Below are 13,756 nucleotides of genomic sequence, written 5' to 3' on the forward strand. Positions count from 1 at the left end.
TGTGACAAACTAAATTAAAAATCCATGGCTTGAGTAACGCCTGTTAGAGGGTTGCAGCTGATTCTTGATGGGATGGTGCAGTCCAAAAGGACAATCTCTTTTGTTTCTGGCTAACACAGAGCAAAATGCTTCTACTTCATTAAATTTTTCTCTCTTTGAGAAAAGGATCACGCTAACTGAGAGAAGGTATTGTTTCTTAGAAGACCCCTGCTCCAGGATGTTGACCCTTCTCTTTTTAGCATCACTTAAGAGTTTGAGACTACGTCAGTATCTAGTGCGATGTTGGCATCGGTGTTTCAGAAAGTGATTTGATCAACTGCGTCATCTAATCAGAAATTCAGACTCTTCTGTTCAATCACTTCATGTTGTATCATTAATTTTTTACACCCTATATAAATAAGTTTTCTGCTTTCCATGACTTGGAGTTATGATGAGAAATATTTGGTAGATTGGGGCAGAGGGTTGTCCAGTTGCAAGATCAACATGACGAAACCGTTGAACACATTCTTTCTTGTCCAAAATATATGATCTAATAAGCCAAGAAGTGAAATGTGTCATGGCCTGTTAGCCACGCTGGATAACACGCAGCAAGGCGTAAAAAGCTGGATGCAGAATTTGGCACGAAAGACTCTTTAACTAGTTTATTCTGAGGTATTTGTTAAGAGGAACCATGTCAGTCCCTACAAATACAGTCTAACAGTATATGTCATATGCATTAAGTGAAAAACCTTCTGACAATGGTGAAAGTTTGCTGTTTTCTTGCTTCTATTCAATGTTTTCTAATTCTGAAAACAGCTGATCAAGCAAGAGAAATAAATCTCATGTGTGTCTGCTTACCTTTGAAAGAATATATTAAAATAGAAACTTTTCTGAGTCCAGGTGTTATGGGATTGTGTTTTGATACAGTCATGTAAAAAATAAATAAATAAACCCCCCCAAAATCTGGACTTTGTCATAATGCTACATTTCATAAGGTGAGCGTATGGGCCTGACCACGTGTGGAGCTGAGCATCACCAGTACCTTGATTCAGCAGCGCTGTCTGTATGCAGCCATGGTAATGTGCTGAACACCCTCTGTTACTGCAACAATTGGGAGACATGAAGAGACCTGTTTGGTCCAGATTATTTAGGTCTCTGTTACATTCCTTTGCTGCCATCGAGAGCACTGCAGTGACAGAGCTATGGCTGGGAATAAAATGTGGCCTCTGCAGCTTATAGGGAAGGATGCGGCAGCTCACTTCTGAGCCACGTTCCTTTTTGAATTGGAGATCATAAAACTGTATCCAGGCTACAAACTGCTCTTGCATTTCGACAGAGATTTTAAAGTGTGAGGTAAGCATTCCAAGTGAAGTAGTATTTATTTCTTCATCTATTGACTCTTAAGTGAGGAAAATGCACCCCACTGAAGAGACACTTTGGGTAAACACTTGTGGTTGAGGGGAGAGTGCAGGGTCATTGCAGAAGAAATCTTCACACTTTAGAAAGAAGGAGCTTGTCTATTTATTTTGTGTTGTGTATGTTCCTTGTTTGTGGGTCTGATCCTCGGTTGGGATAAATTGTCTCACCTCCGTGGATCTGACTCCTTTGTACAACCTGGTGCTGATGTTCTGTGCTGTTCATTTAAAAGCTGCCTGACAGGATCAGAGGATGTATAGGTTAGATGAGCAAAGCTGTGTTAGTGACCTGGGAAGATATCCCGGGTGCTCTCCCTGCCCCGAGGAAACAATAAAAATAAATGTTCATTACTCCTGTAGCTCATCTCCTGAAGAAGCCTGTGAAAGTCAGGAGTTATGGACTGATCCGGTGCTTATGGCGACATTTGTTGTAAGGTCACAGACGTAAAACCGAGCAGGATAGGTGGCTTCAAGAACATTAAGTACCTCTGAGTTTGCTGTTCGTTCATGATTCAAAAAATAGGAAGGCAGACTTCGGTGACAGCTTATGTTAGTACAGGTGCAGTTAATTTTTCTTTTTCTGCTGTTGTGTAATGCGAGTAGCAGGTATTCCCCGCACAAACAAAAACGCACGAGGGATATTAACTCCCCAGCCCAGGAGCTCATTTGCTGGGCTTGGGAAAGAACTACGAATCGTTTCCAAGCATTTTTACCTAAATTAATACTGAAATTTGCTTCAGCTGGATTTGCTGTGTTTTCAGTGCGATTTCCCAGAGAACGTCTGAATGAATGGCTTGTGTGCATGTGACGAGCACAACTCAAACTCCCACTCAGTAGTTTTTTTCACTGGTGATCGTGTATGGGAAGGAACATCCCTCACTACAGCTATGCTAAGGATTCCTCGTACTCCGTGGGGGAGGCTGGTAAATCATTGGAGAAAAGGATTGTACTATACCTTTTAAAAGACCGGGAGGAAATTGTGTTTTGGGGAGTAGTTTTGAACTTTAGTCAGTGGAAAGGAGCCTTTGTCGAGGGCTTGGGGGGGAGGCGATGGAGAGGAGCTGTGGATCTGGACTTTGGTGTAATTGTGTGGAGTCATCGCTGAAAAGTGCATATAGTCAGTACTTCCTGCTCTGGCACCGGGGCTCTGTGGATTAGTGGTGCCTGTGCTTGTAAGGCATGGGTTATTATTTCTCTACTCAAGTGTTTTTGTTAGGTGGTGCCTTGCTGGTGGTGAAGGGTGCAAGGCTGAGTTTATAATCAAAATGAGAATCTCTGGGACTGGGATCCTTTGGGGAAGGAGCGGTAGTTTAGGGAGAAGCAGAGGTGCCCCAGTAGTGCCTATGCTGGGATGGTGCTGGGGTGATGCTGAGTTAAGATACAACATCCTTCACTACGGCATCCTGGAAATATCTGCGGGAAAGGCAACCCTCACTATTTTTCACCTTTTATTAGTCCTGTCCTGCTTGTTTGCATGAGAAAGAATGACTGGGTCAATTTATATGGTGTGCCCCAGGACTCAGAAAAGAAGCAACTTTAAACCAGGATTTACAGCAAGAGGACAGAAGTTCTCCTAAGCCATCGTGTCACTTACTTTTCAAAGCTGCTTTGGGTTTGAATCTTGTATTTACAACTTGTCCTTTTCTGTGAACTCCAAGCACTGAGCTTTTCCATGGGGGGATCCTCTCAATGCATACCCATCACCTGGTGTGCCGAAATGCCCTCCAGTTCAATGCTTCGGCTTTGCTGCTTTATTTCTCTCATATTTTGAAATGTTCTCTTCTAGGACAAAAAGACAATTCTGTCTTTGGACTGGTCCTGAATAGTAATTCCTCAGTCAACCAGAACAACATCACAAATGAGGCTGGACAGCTGTTTCCCAAATATAGTATATGTATATATTCTATACACGGTAATAAAGCTTGGTTTTCACTATTTGAAACGTTCTGCTGTCTCCCTGCCCCCTCCTGCAGTCAATGGCAAATGTTGTTCTCAAAACTCCACTTGTCACATTGTGTTCTCGAGAACAGGGAGGATATTGAGATATACTGGCTTCTTTCCTTGAGTGCATTTCAATATGTATTTTGTATAATGAGAGCCCAAATCCTTCTCGCATTACTTATGCTTTAATCACACTGTGCTCTCCCAAGATTGCTTTAATCACATTTGCATCAGCAGGAGTAACTCTGTATGATGAGCAATATTTCATCTGCAAACAGAGGGGACCGATCTCGGGCACATGATGAGGAAGGAACTGGCTGTCCTGGATTTGTTACAGCGCAGCTCTCTAGTGAAGAATGGTGTAGCATCCTGATTTGAGGAGTAGGTATTCAAGAAAAAGAATGAACAAAAGCTATTTTTACAGTTTTCTTGAGGACCTGTCAAGTGTGATATTTCCCTTTTAATTTTCTAGTAAATGGCTTTTTGGCATGTGTTAACTCCCAAGAAGCGCGATGCTGCCTAGTGCAGCAGACATCATTTTGTACTTTAGCCATGACATTACCGTATATGAGAACTGAAAAGTTATATAGATATTACACCAATATATAAACCATGTGTGTTAGAAAGACAAGTTCAGTTTTGAAATATTTGACTTAGCTATGCTTTTCACTTTCAATCTGTGCCAAACATGTGCTTGAATAACTGATGGAGTCATATGGTTCCCTGAATAAAGCACTTTATTGTGCGCAGACTTAGAGCCTTCCAACAGTTGTATTACAGAAGCTTGAAGATTAAGATGATCCAACTGCTTAGGGGGTATGCTCCACAATGAACATTTTATTTTTCTTTTTTTCCCCTCTCTCTCTATTTTTCGCCCTAAAATGTGTCATTAGTTTGTTCAGCTGGTCGCGCAGCGACACTGACCGCAGAGCCTTTGGTGGAGAAGAACAGCAAGTTACCTTTGAATTTAAGCTTTCGCACCCATGTCCATATTAAAATGTTGAACACATGACTTTTTCCATGGAGTTTATGGGATTTCGTGGGGGAAGGGTGGGAGGGCTGTTCCCTCTCGCAGATTATTTCATCAGCGGAATTAGATTTAGGAAGGGAATAACTCATGCAAGAACAAGTGATGACAGGGGATAGTTCTTAGAATTATAAAACTGAAATATTAAAAAGCATGTTTTTAAGACTGTTTAGTTAAAGGGGACCAGTGCGTCTCAGACTCCTATTTCTCATCCAAGCAGTCAGTGCTCGGGAAGCTGCTTAGTGTGAAAGACCAAGTGTACAAAAGTCACACACAGATCAGTTCAAAGTTGACAGACCTGTCAAGCTGTAGAGAGGATCTTTTTTTTTTATTATTAGAAGCAGAAAGAACAGAAAATTAAATTCAGAAATGTGTGGAGTCATCTGGCTGTTGCCTGTCCTCAGGCTTATCGAACACCTTTCCTGATTTTTGATGTTTTAAAAATTTTGTGCGAGTCGTAATTTTGCAATGTGAAAGAAAAGACAAGACTGAAGCCCAAGAAGATCCATGGAATTAGTAGTTTTTCAAAAGCTACTTGTGCTTAAATGCCTGAGGTCTTGGATTTAGGAATGGGGGGAGGAGTGAGAAAACAAGTAAAACTTTGTGTATAGTTAGGTGGGTTGCTTTTTTTAAAAAAAAAAAATTATTTTCTAGGCAGGCCATGAAAGGACTAATTTTACTAGATTTTGTAGAGAGAATCAATGTACTGCTTAGATGTGCAAAGGTTAGTTGGAAAAATGATTTATGATTTTGAATGAATAAAAACTTTACTGCAAGAGATAAGGTTTTTATTTTATGCACAGTCAAATCTTCCCCAGATTTTTGTGCTTACATGCAGATGAGGGCAGAGTCCAGCATGTTACGTCCTGTCTTTTTTAAAGCTGGCTAAGTGCTGTTAGTGGGCTAATGGCAAGTGCCTTATCAGTCTGGTGGAGTCTCTGAGTTTTGTCCTTTCTTTTGAGAAGGTGGCTCTGTTTTCAGATGGTGGTTAGTGTAAAAGTTAAGAAGGATGGATGGTTGACTTTAAGGCAAGCTATTGCTTATTTGACCCTATGCAAGTTACTGGGCTTTCTTTTTGCCATTATGCGCTGTAAATCTTGTACTGGTTCATTTTGCAGCATTTTCATATTTATTATCAGATATAATTTGCATTTTTGTTGTATTAATAAGTGACAATTTGTTATTTTTCCGGTCTCAGACAGAATGCGTACCATTCTAGAAGATAGTTTCAGCAAGATCTGTGCCTGGATAATGTTTAGTTTGGGTAATGTTTGGGCTTTTGCTGGAAGATGGAGGGGAACAGAGAACTGGGAGCACACATCCCCAGTCCTTGGCCAGATAGTTGGATAGCGGACACTTTTGGTTTTGGCATGATATAGTCTGAGTGCTAATGTTAACAATTTCCATTTAAAGCAAGTTGATTTTTAGTTCTTTTTCCTTGATGCACAAGAACTGGATGTGATCCTCTTTGCTCAGAAGTTGTGTATTGCAATCCAATCTACCTTTACGTATAGCCACTTTCTACTCTAGCCACTTTCTACTCTTGCCATCTATGAATATATCAGCACTGGCAAGATAAACACCAAGACGTATATAAAGCTAAAGGACAATCACGGATCCTGTCATCTTTGGTTTTCTAGATTATGAAAAATAATTATTTTAGTTCCCTTGTCTTTCCGCTTCTGTGATCACCCTGGCAGCCTTTCCAATCCACCAGCTCCAGGCTGAATTAATCTTCATGAATGCAGGTGAGGAGAAATGCCCGCAGTATTCCAGATGTTCTTGCATCAGTAATTCTCAGGAGTAACTTAAATATCTGATATTCACTGGAAACACCTCTTTTGATGCATCATTCCAGGACTGTCTTTGCTTTGTGTAACATCAATGCTATAATGAATAGCATGTACGGGTCTTTCTTGTGTCGTTTGCCTTTGAAGATTACTGCTCTAAGCAGTAATGCTCATGGTCCCTAAGGGTAGAACTCTCCATTCTGTACTACTTGGTTTCAACCCTTTGCTCCAGCCTGCAGGTTATTGGATTCTTTCTTTCCTTCCCCATGGAGATGTTGTCTCCTAACTTGGAGCACTGGATTTCAGGAGGACACTTGTGCATGCTGAGTAAGGGTTGCTGATGATAGAAATACTGAGGCTGATCCTAATACCTTTTCTTACTGAACCCTGGTAGAAACCTTCCTTCACCTGGTTGGTCAGTGATGTGCTTGGTGGGTAGTCTCTACACCTTACACAGTTTCACCCCCTTCTTAAATGTCATAAGCTCACTCCAATCTTAAAGGTCGAATGCTTGGTCCTCCTCTCTCAATGTAAAAGCTTGGTAATTTTGGATAAAAAAGTTCCATTTTGAATCTGGAGGTGATAAAAGAATCATCCCAAATAAGACATGAGGGAAGTGACCGATGAGGGGCCTAAAGCTCTTTCCCATCTGATGGATGTCCTGGGCGGCAGTGGGTGGCTCTGTTGGGTTCCTGCCCAGCTTGCTGGGGCTGGTGGCACAGAGCAGACCCAAGGTATTACGGACTGTAGGGGAAGCTGGCTGGCAGCAGAACCTGTGGGCATGCCTCAGTACCCTGACACAAAACTAATTGCCATCGGTCCAAGTGCAGGAGGCAGCCGCCTATGTAGCCCTTTGTCTGTGGCCAGAAATGACCCATCCAAATCATGGATCCCACTGGCTGTGGACTAAACTGAGGAAACTGGAGAAAAAGAGGAGGGGAACAGATAAAGTATGCCCTTTCTGTTGTCCATGGCATCGCCAACGTCCTGCGAAACAGAGCAGTGCCAGTAGCTGGTTCCAGTTTGCAGTAAGATTACTCTGTTCTATTATTCTTTTCTGACCTAAGATTATTCTGGTGCATGGGTGGTTTTTCGCAGAGGAAAAAGTAGATAAGCTGCGACTTACAATGCTGAGCCCCTTTGTAATATGAAAGGTAACACAAGGATCACAATAAAATTTAATGTAGCCTTTTTCTTATTCCCCCGCTTCTGTTATTTTCCTAACTGAGCAGTAAGTGCAGTGGTGACGTGACGTGTGCTGGGGGGAGGGCTGGGGTCTGGGCTGGAGGTGGGCATCCGTCCCTGGGGGAGGGCTGACGGCCGGGCTGGGCTCAGTGGGGTGCTGGGGCTGTCGGGGCACCCAAGCGCCCTGATGGGACCACGTGAATGGGTGTGGGACAAGAAGCGCAGGTGGGACTCCCAGAACGTGCGCATCCACAACGGGAAGGAAGCACGGGGTCGTACGTTGGCTTTATTGTAAATCTGTGTGCTAATGGGTGGGTGGTGTTTATAAACCACCCCAGGTCCAACTCCGCTCTCCTGTGCCGTGCCGGGGAGGGGGGAGCAAAACCAGCACTAGCAGGATGGCAGGGGTGTGCAGTTGGGGGGGGGGGGATTTTATTTCTTTCCTTCCACTTCAGTCCGTTTTCTCCAGACCCACTCGATCTTGCGAGCGTTCACCGTTTTGTTTATCATAAGGACAAATAAATTGCACTGCCTGGCTAAAAGCTTATTAATTTTAACTAAATGCAAATCTGAAGCGTGTCTGGGCTTCTTCAGGAGGCAGCGCCCGCTAAACAAAGATGTCACGTCGCAAGCTTGGAGTTTATTTTACACAGAGCTCGGAGGAGCTGAAATACAAAGCAAAAAGATGAAAACTATTCTTAACTTCTTTGCCAACAAGTCCTTGTATGATACTGTGCAAAGAAGAAAAGTTGTAGAAGTACATGGCAGATGAAAAATATTTAAGCCGCACAAAAGTCACTGACAGATAACATCTACTCATCTCACTATTTGTACAAAGTATCTTTTATATTACTGAAAAAAAAAAAAGAATAAAGGGCGCTACATCAGCTTGTGGGCTGCTTGTGGATCAAAAGCGTTACGTTCAGTGCAGGCTGAAAATAGAAAACAGATAGACACGACTGTGAAGTTTTTCATGCGAAAACGTGGGAGACGAGCTTGCGTCAGGAAGAACTGGACAGAATTTCACTGAAATGGAAAATACGTAGGTGAGTAAGTAGGTGCATGTGACACAAGAGATAGGAAACCTGGGTCTAATAAAAGTTTCTGGTAATACAGATGGCCTGATTTTCTTCCCCTCTCATGACACATTACTGAAATTTAAATTCTCTGATTTCAATTATTACACTATTTATATTGCTGTAATACCAAGAGTCCCCGTAGAGAAGAGGCCTCGTTATTAATGTAATGCAAACAACTCTAATGGCTCCAGCTTCAAAGAAATCCTAATGAAAATGGGTAAAGGAGATGAAGAGTGGCAGAGAGGAAATACCAGCACGTCTGCGCGCATGAGGAACTGCAGCCCTGGGAGCTCAGGGGATGTGGTCAAGGTGATGGAAACCCTTCGTTAGCACGCATCTCCGGTCCTGTCCCATTGCGCTCCTCTCCTGGTGCTCCTCGGATGCTCTTTGGGAGGGCTCCGCTTCCGCTTGGAGATGGGTGGCCCAAAAACAACAGAAGAAAACTGGGACTGCGTTTTGTTCAGCCATCGTGCAAGAGACTGGGTGAAGTGTTATGCCTCGCTGGGATAAATTCTCTGGTGTTGCCAACTTCGAGGTGAGGGCGGTACGTGCCAAAGGCTTTCCGAGGTTGCCAGCAGCTGTCCCACCTGTGCAGCTACTCGGGAGCCCACACCGCTGCTTAGACTCAGGGCTGCTCTGGGGCTGCACATCTCTTGGTCCCGTTTTTTTCAAAGTTTCCTGCACACTTCAACTCCAATTTCTATGCCTACGGTTTTGGGCCTGGCTCTCTTCTTGTGGTTTTTTGGTGGATTTTTTTCTCCTGACTTCGAGTCTTCCTCTACCCGTATCATTTCTGTCTGCATCCCGTTGTTTGGTCCTTTAGGTGCTGTCATCTTTCCCATCTCGGACGGATACGTGTGGGTCGCTCGTCACTGATCCCTTGTTTCCTGCAACGTGTTCTTTGAAGCTTTGCAATCTGGTTGCGGAATCCTATTTAAAGGATCTGCCTTTTTATCTTCCCCCTACTTTTATATTTAAAGACCTAACTGGAGTTTACCTATCAGTTATACAGGTTTCTTTATTTTGTAGTCTTTCAGAAAAATACATAGTATGTAAATATAATGACCTTAAATCAGAGAAACATTGTTATTTGATTTACAAAATAAGCTATAATGTGCATATATCACGCTGAGGACAGTTGGGAGTTAAGCAAGTGCATAATCTTAAGCATGTGCCCAAGCGCTCGTCTGAATGAGGCCCCGTGACTGGGCTGCAGTGCTTTCTCTGCCTTCTGCAGGAAGCTGTGATTTTTATCACACCCAATAATTTAAATAAAAAACATTCAGATAAGCAGCAAAATATTTGGCTGAAGGAAAGCAACTAGATGGAAATTGATCTTGTGTTTTATAAATGCTATGGCTTCAGAGGAGCTTGCAAACCCTAAAGCTTGTCTGTTTTGTTTCCCCCAAATAAATTATCTTTTCCAATAAAGATATAACTGCTGCCTATAAACCTGTCTTGATGTCTGTCTCCAGACTATCAACACTTCTGCACAATATGCATTTTTAGTGTGCAGATAAATAAGCATGTGTGTAGGATTAAATTTGCTCATTGTAACCTTACTTTGTTGTGCAACACAAGCATCGCTTTGTCATGATAGAACAGGAGTGACAAAATTGAACCATGCGTTTTGTAGATATTGTTCTTTTTTCCCGTGATATTTTTATAGCGGTTGCACTTTCTGGGCCATGCCATGTAATGAGGGAATAACACATCTGTGCCCAAATGCTGATCCCTCCCCCTCTCATTTTTCTTCTGTTTCAGGTAATATTGTGATGTTAATGCTTTATAGAATTAATAAGAAAGGCGACTTGCACATGCAGGAATACCAGAGAGACTGTGTGATGCTTCCTTGATATCTAGCTGCAGCTCCATGGTGTAAGACTGTGTAGAAGCGACATAGACAATGTATCCGTGGGAGGAAAAGTATGATCGTAGGGTTTCTTAAAATTTAGATCTCATGAAACTTTCAGAGTGCAAATCCTACAAAGTAATAGAAGGGCTTGAGTCATTTAATTCATAGTTCAGACTGCTCTAGTGAGCAAGAGAAAAAAAAAAAATCAGGGCTAGAGCCAAACTTTTCTCATTTCTCTGCGATATGCTTCATAAATTTCTGTTCTGTGCAGGGAGCTTCATGCCTGATAATCAGAATAAAGAGCTGTGTGGTTCTGTCTAGACCCTCCTAGGCAGATGAGATGGTATCTCAAACGCCTCCACAGGGGTGAACCCAGTCATGTGCAGGGTTTGGAGCATCCCTTCCACGGGCTGACACTGCGTCCTCCCAGACCCCTGTCACCTGGGCTTGGGCTGCGCTAAGGGTGGGGTGAAAACCCTTTTTCTACAGGAGCACCTGTATAACAAGCAACTTTCCGCTCCCCAATATACTTTATCTTTTTATCTTAGTCTTTTTTTTGGTGTTTTAGAGAAAGTGTCATATTTTTAAAAGCATACCAGAAAATACTGAATTTTTCTTCCTCTCACTTCAGCTTAACACTAATGACTGTGTAGATGTTTTTAAGCTAATTCTAACAGTGACTAAATCAGTCTCATTCTGCCCAAAACACAGCTCTTGATCCTCAGAGAGCGTTCGGTGGCCAGAGAGGGCAGGTCAGGATGCCGGGACGGCAGTACGGAGCAGTGGGCTGCGTGTGTAGGTCTGACCCCACAGCTCTCCTCTCACTCCCTTCACATGGTTCAGCCCCGAGATGTGGTTGAGCTGCTCCTTCCCCCGTCACCTTCTCTCTGCCCCTCCCGGCACAAAGGCAATGGGGGAAGGATGAAGACAGGCCATGCTGACCTTTCTCCATCTCAGTGGAGGATGGACACATTTCTAGAGCACCTGGGAAGACTCGGGCCTCATCCTCACGGAGTCCAAGTGCTCCAGAGGGCTCAGTGTGGTGGTAGGTCAAGAGTGTGGCAAAGCCCGCCAGCATTTTGACTGTCCCATGGCACCTGGAAGCCAACCCTATCTTCTCTTAGAGATTTATTCACAATACCATTTCCATCTCTTGTACTATGATACTGGTTTTAGGACTCTGCTTTGACAGGCACAATACCATTAGTATGTTTAGTGAGAGGAAAAACATTTGATAAAAGTTGCATGCAAATAGCTTTTTGACACTGTAGTATGAATTGAAGTCATCTGACTGTGTAGGAGTAGAGCATTATTTCAATGAGAGTTTATATTCTCTTTGAGACTTGTTTTTCGCCACTAATGAGAATGTGCATCCTTGATCTTACGGGGTTCTCAGTACTTCGTGACCCCCTTGGGTGTTCATACAGAAATGCTGAGGCTGCTAAGTAAATAGTCTTTTGGTGTACGCAGTTCAGCCTTGTTAAAACAGAGTACAACCGGACATTTCCGCGTTCAGAGGGGAGGATGGGGCATTAAGAAGTGTTTGGGGGATAATGACATATCAAGGATTAAACCTGGTAAATCTGCTGTGTACAATAAACCTGGTGCTTTCAGGAACCCCAGACCGGGTCGTTACATCTCTGCTGTGTCTCCAGCTCACGAAGCGCGAGGACTGGCTCACCCCATCGCAGAAATGGGAGGGCCGTAAGGGAGAATCTGGGGTTGCTGTCTGCCTTTCGGGAGCCTGTGTCGTGCAGGGTTTGTTCGCCCCGGGGAGGGCTCCAGTTGCACCCCCAGGGCACTGTCCCCCCTCCTACCACCCCTGATTTGAATCTGATCCAGCGCGGCTGTATCTGGGAAGAGGGATGGGGAGAAGAGGGATTGGGGAGTGGAATGATCAAGGCTAATTTCTTACCTTAATTATGGAAAAATAGTCCTGATAAAATCTTATCTCTTCTAAATCCCTGCAGCTTGCTGACTCTCTTAATGATGACACTGAAAAGACAGCCACCTACTGCAGCCCTCCCTGCTGTCATCTTCAATGGGAAAAAAAAATAAATTCCAAACTCTAGTGTGATTATTAATGTAACACTTTAAGCAGTGGTGCCAATACCTCTCCAAATTTTTTTTATTTAAGTCTTGCATCCCAGCTCCTTATCTTTGCATCCTGGTTTCTCTACTCCTTATGTGCAGTCTTTGTCTTCTGCAGCTACAGGAATGCGCCGTGTAATCATCAGTGGAAATCACCTCGACACCTCTCACCCAGAACCCCAGCTCTCTTAGAAATTTGTGTAGGTTTCAACACTTGACAGTATGGCCCCACAATGGTTTAATGTTTAATTCTTTTCCTGAATTATTTCCTTTTGAAATATGCTGGCGGGTCCCTTAAATAACGAGTTTCATGTTGTCAGATGCTGTTCCCGACTAACCTGAAGTGCTTCTCCCTGTCCCTAGGCGAGAATGTGGACAGCAAATTGGAGTCCTCAAGACAGCAGATGCCAAAGGACCAGTCAAAAGATTATGAGATAACAGTTCCCTTCCTTTTGAATGGAGAACAGTGGAGACCAGTAAATGGCCTTTATTCAAAGGTTAGTCTTCATTTTGCCTATTATTTTACTGTAAGATATATAACAATTGGAAGCCTTTAGGGGAAAGTAAATGCACTTTTTTTCATCATATCTGTTATAAGCGTATTTTTTATATTTTTGTAGAGAGCCTGCTGTCTAAAATTGTTACTTACCTGATTTAGGAAAATGGATAAGTTCTTTGGTTGAAATGAATACTTTTTTTCCTGTAAAGTGGCATTCTTATTTCTGATGGCAGAAATGGAACCTCGACGTGACGTAGCTTTTTTAAAGAGGTTAACCTACACCGCTTGACATTATGTCATACGACAGCAAACCAGCCCCAAAACTGAGGGAGGGGCAAAGACAACAAACACGTTTGGTTCATTAAATACAGTCTGGCAGCAAGGACTTGAAGGAAAAGCGTAAATAATGTTGCTTCGTTGACTGCAGCCCGAGGCATCACCTGGAGCCCACCGGGGGAGGTGGCCCCCAAATGCCGTCCCACGCAGGGAGCGGGGGCTCTCCCTTTGCCTAACCAGGGGACGGTCTGTCACTGGCTCTGCCTAAGCGGGGATTGTTTCCCCCTCTTGACAGGCTTTCCTCCCTTTTTTCCCCTCGGACATTGGCTGATAATAGAGGTAGCTGGTTGTAGGAGAAGAGGGCTGTTTTCTGTCTCCTTGGTCTCCTGCTTGAAGTATGAAGGCAGGTTGTTGTTGTTGATTATCACCAAAGACGTCGTGGGAATCTCTTACCCAGCCTTCTTAACTCAGGTCCGGTTTTGTTCCACCTTACTTTTTATATTGTTCTTTTAAATGTCAGAATGCGGAGAAAAAAGTTAAATTTTTAAATAGTTTAAAAAAAAAAATAAAAAGAAGAAAAAAAATAAAAAGGCAACCTCTGTCACACACAAACAATGCA

At 43.2% G+C, this 13,756-nt stretch overlaps 1 protein-coding gene across 1 annotated transcript in view; it reads left to right on the plus strand.

Moving 5' to 3' along the window:
• Positions 1–13,756, plus strand: part of ADAM12 (ADAM metallopeptidase domain 12) — a 182,687-nt gene that overhangs the window by 4,575 nt on the left and 164,356 nt on the right. Inside the window, exon 2 of the mRNA XM_054832687.1 lies at positions 12,726–12,859. Coding sequence (XP_054688662.1) covers positions 12,726–12,859 — 134 coding nt within the window. The remainder of the gene's footprint in view (positions 1–12,725; positions 12,860–13,756) is intronic.

Source organism: Grus americana, chromosome 7 (genome assembly GCF_028858705.1).
Source record: "Grus americana isolate bGruAme1 chromosome 7, bGruAme1.mat, whole genome shotgun sequence".
Taxonomy (NCBI): Eukaryota; Metazoa; Chordata; class Aves; order Gruiformes; family Gruidae; genus Grus; species Grus americana.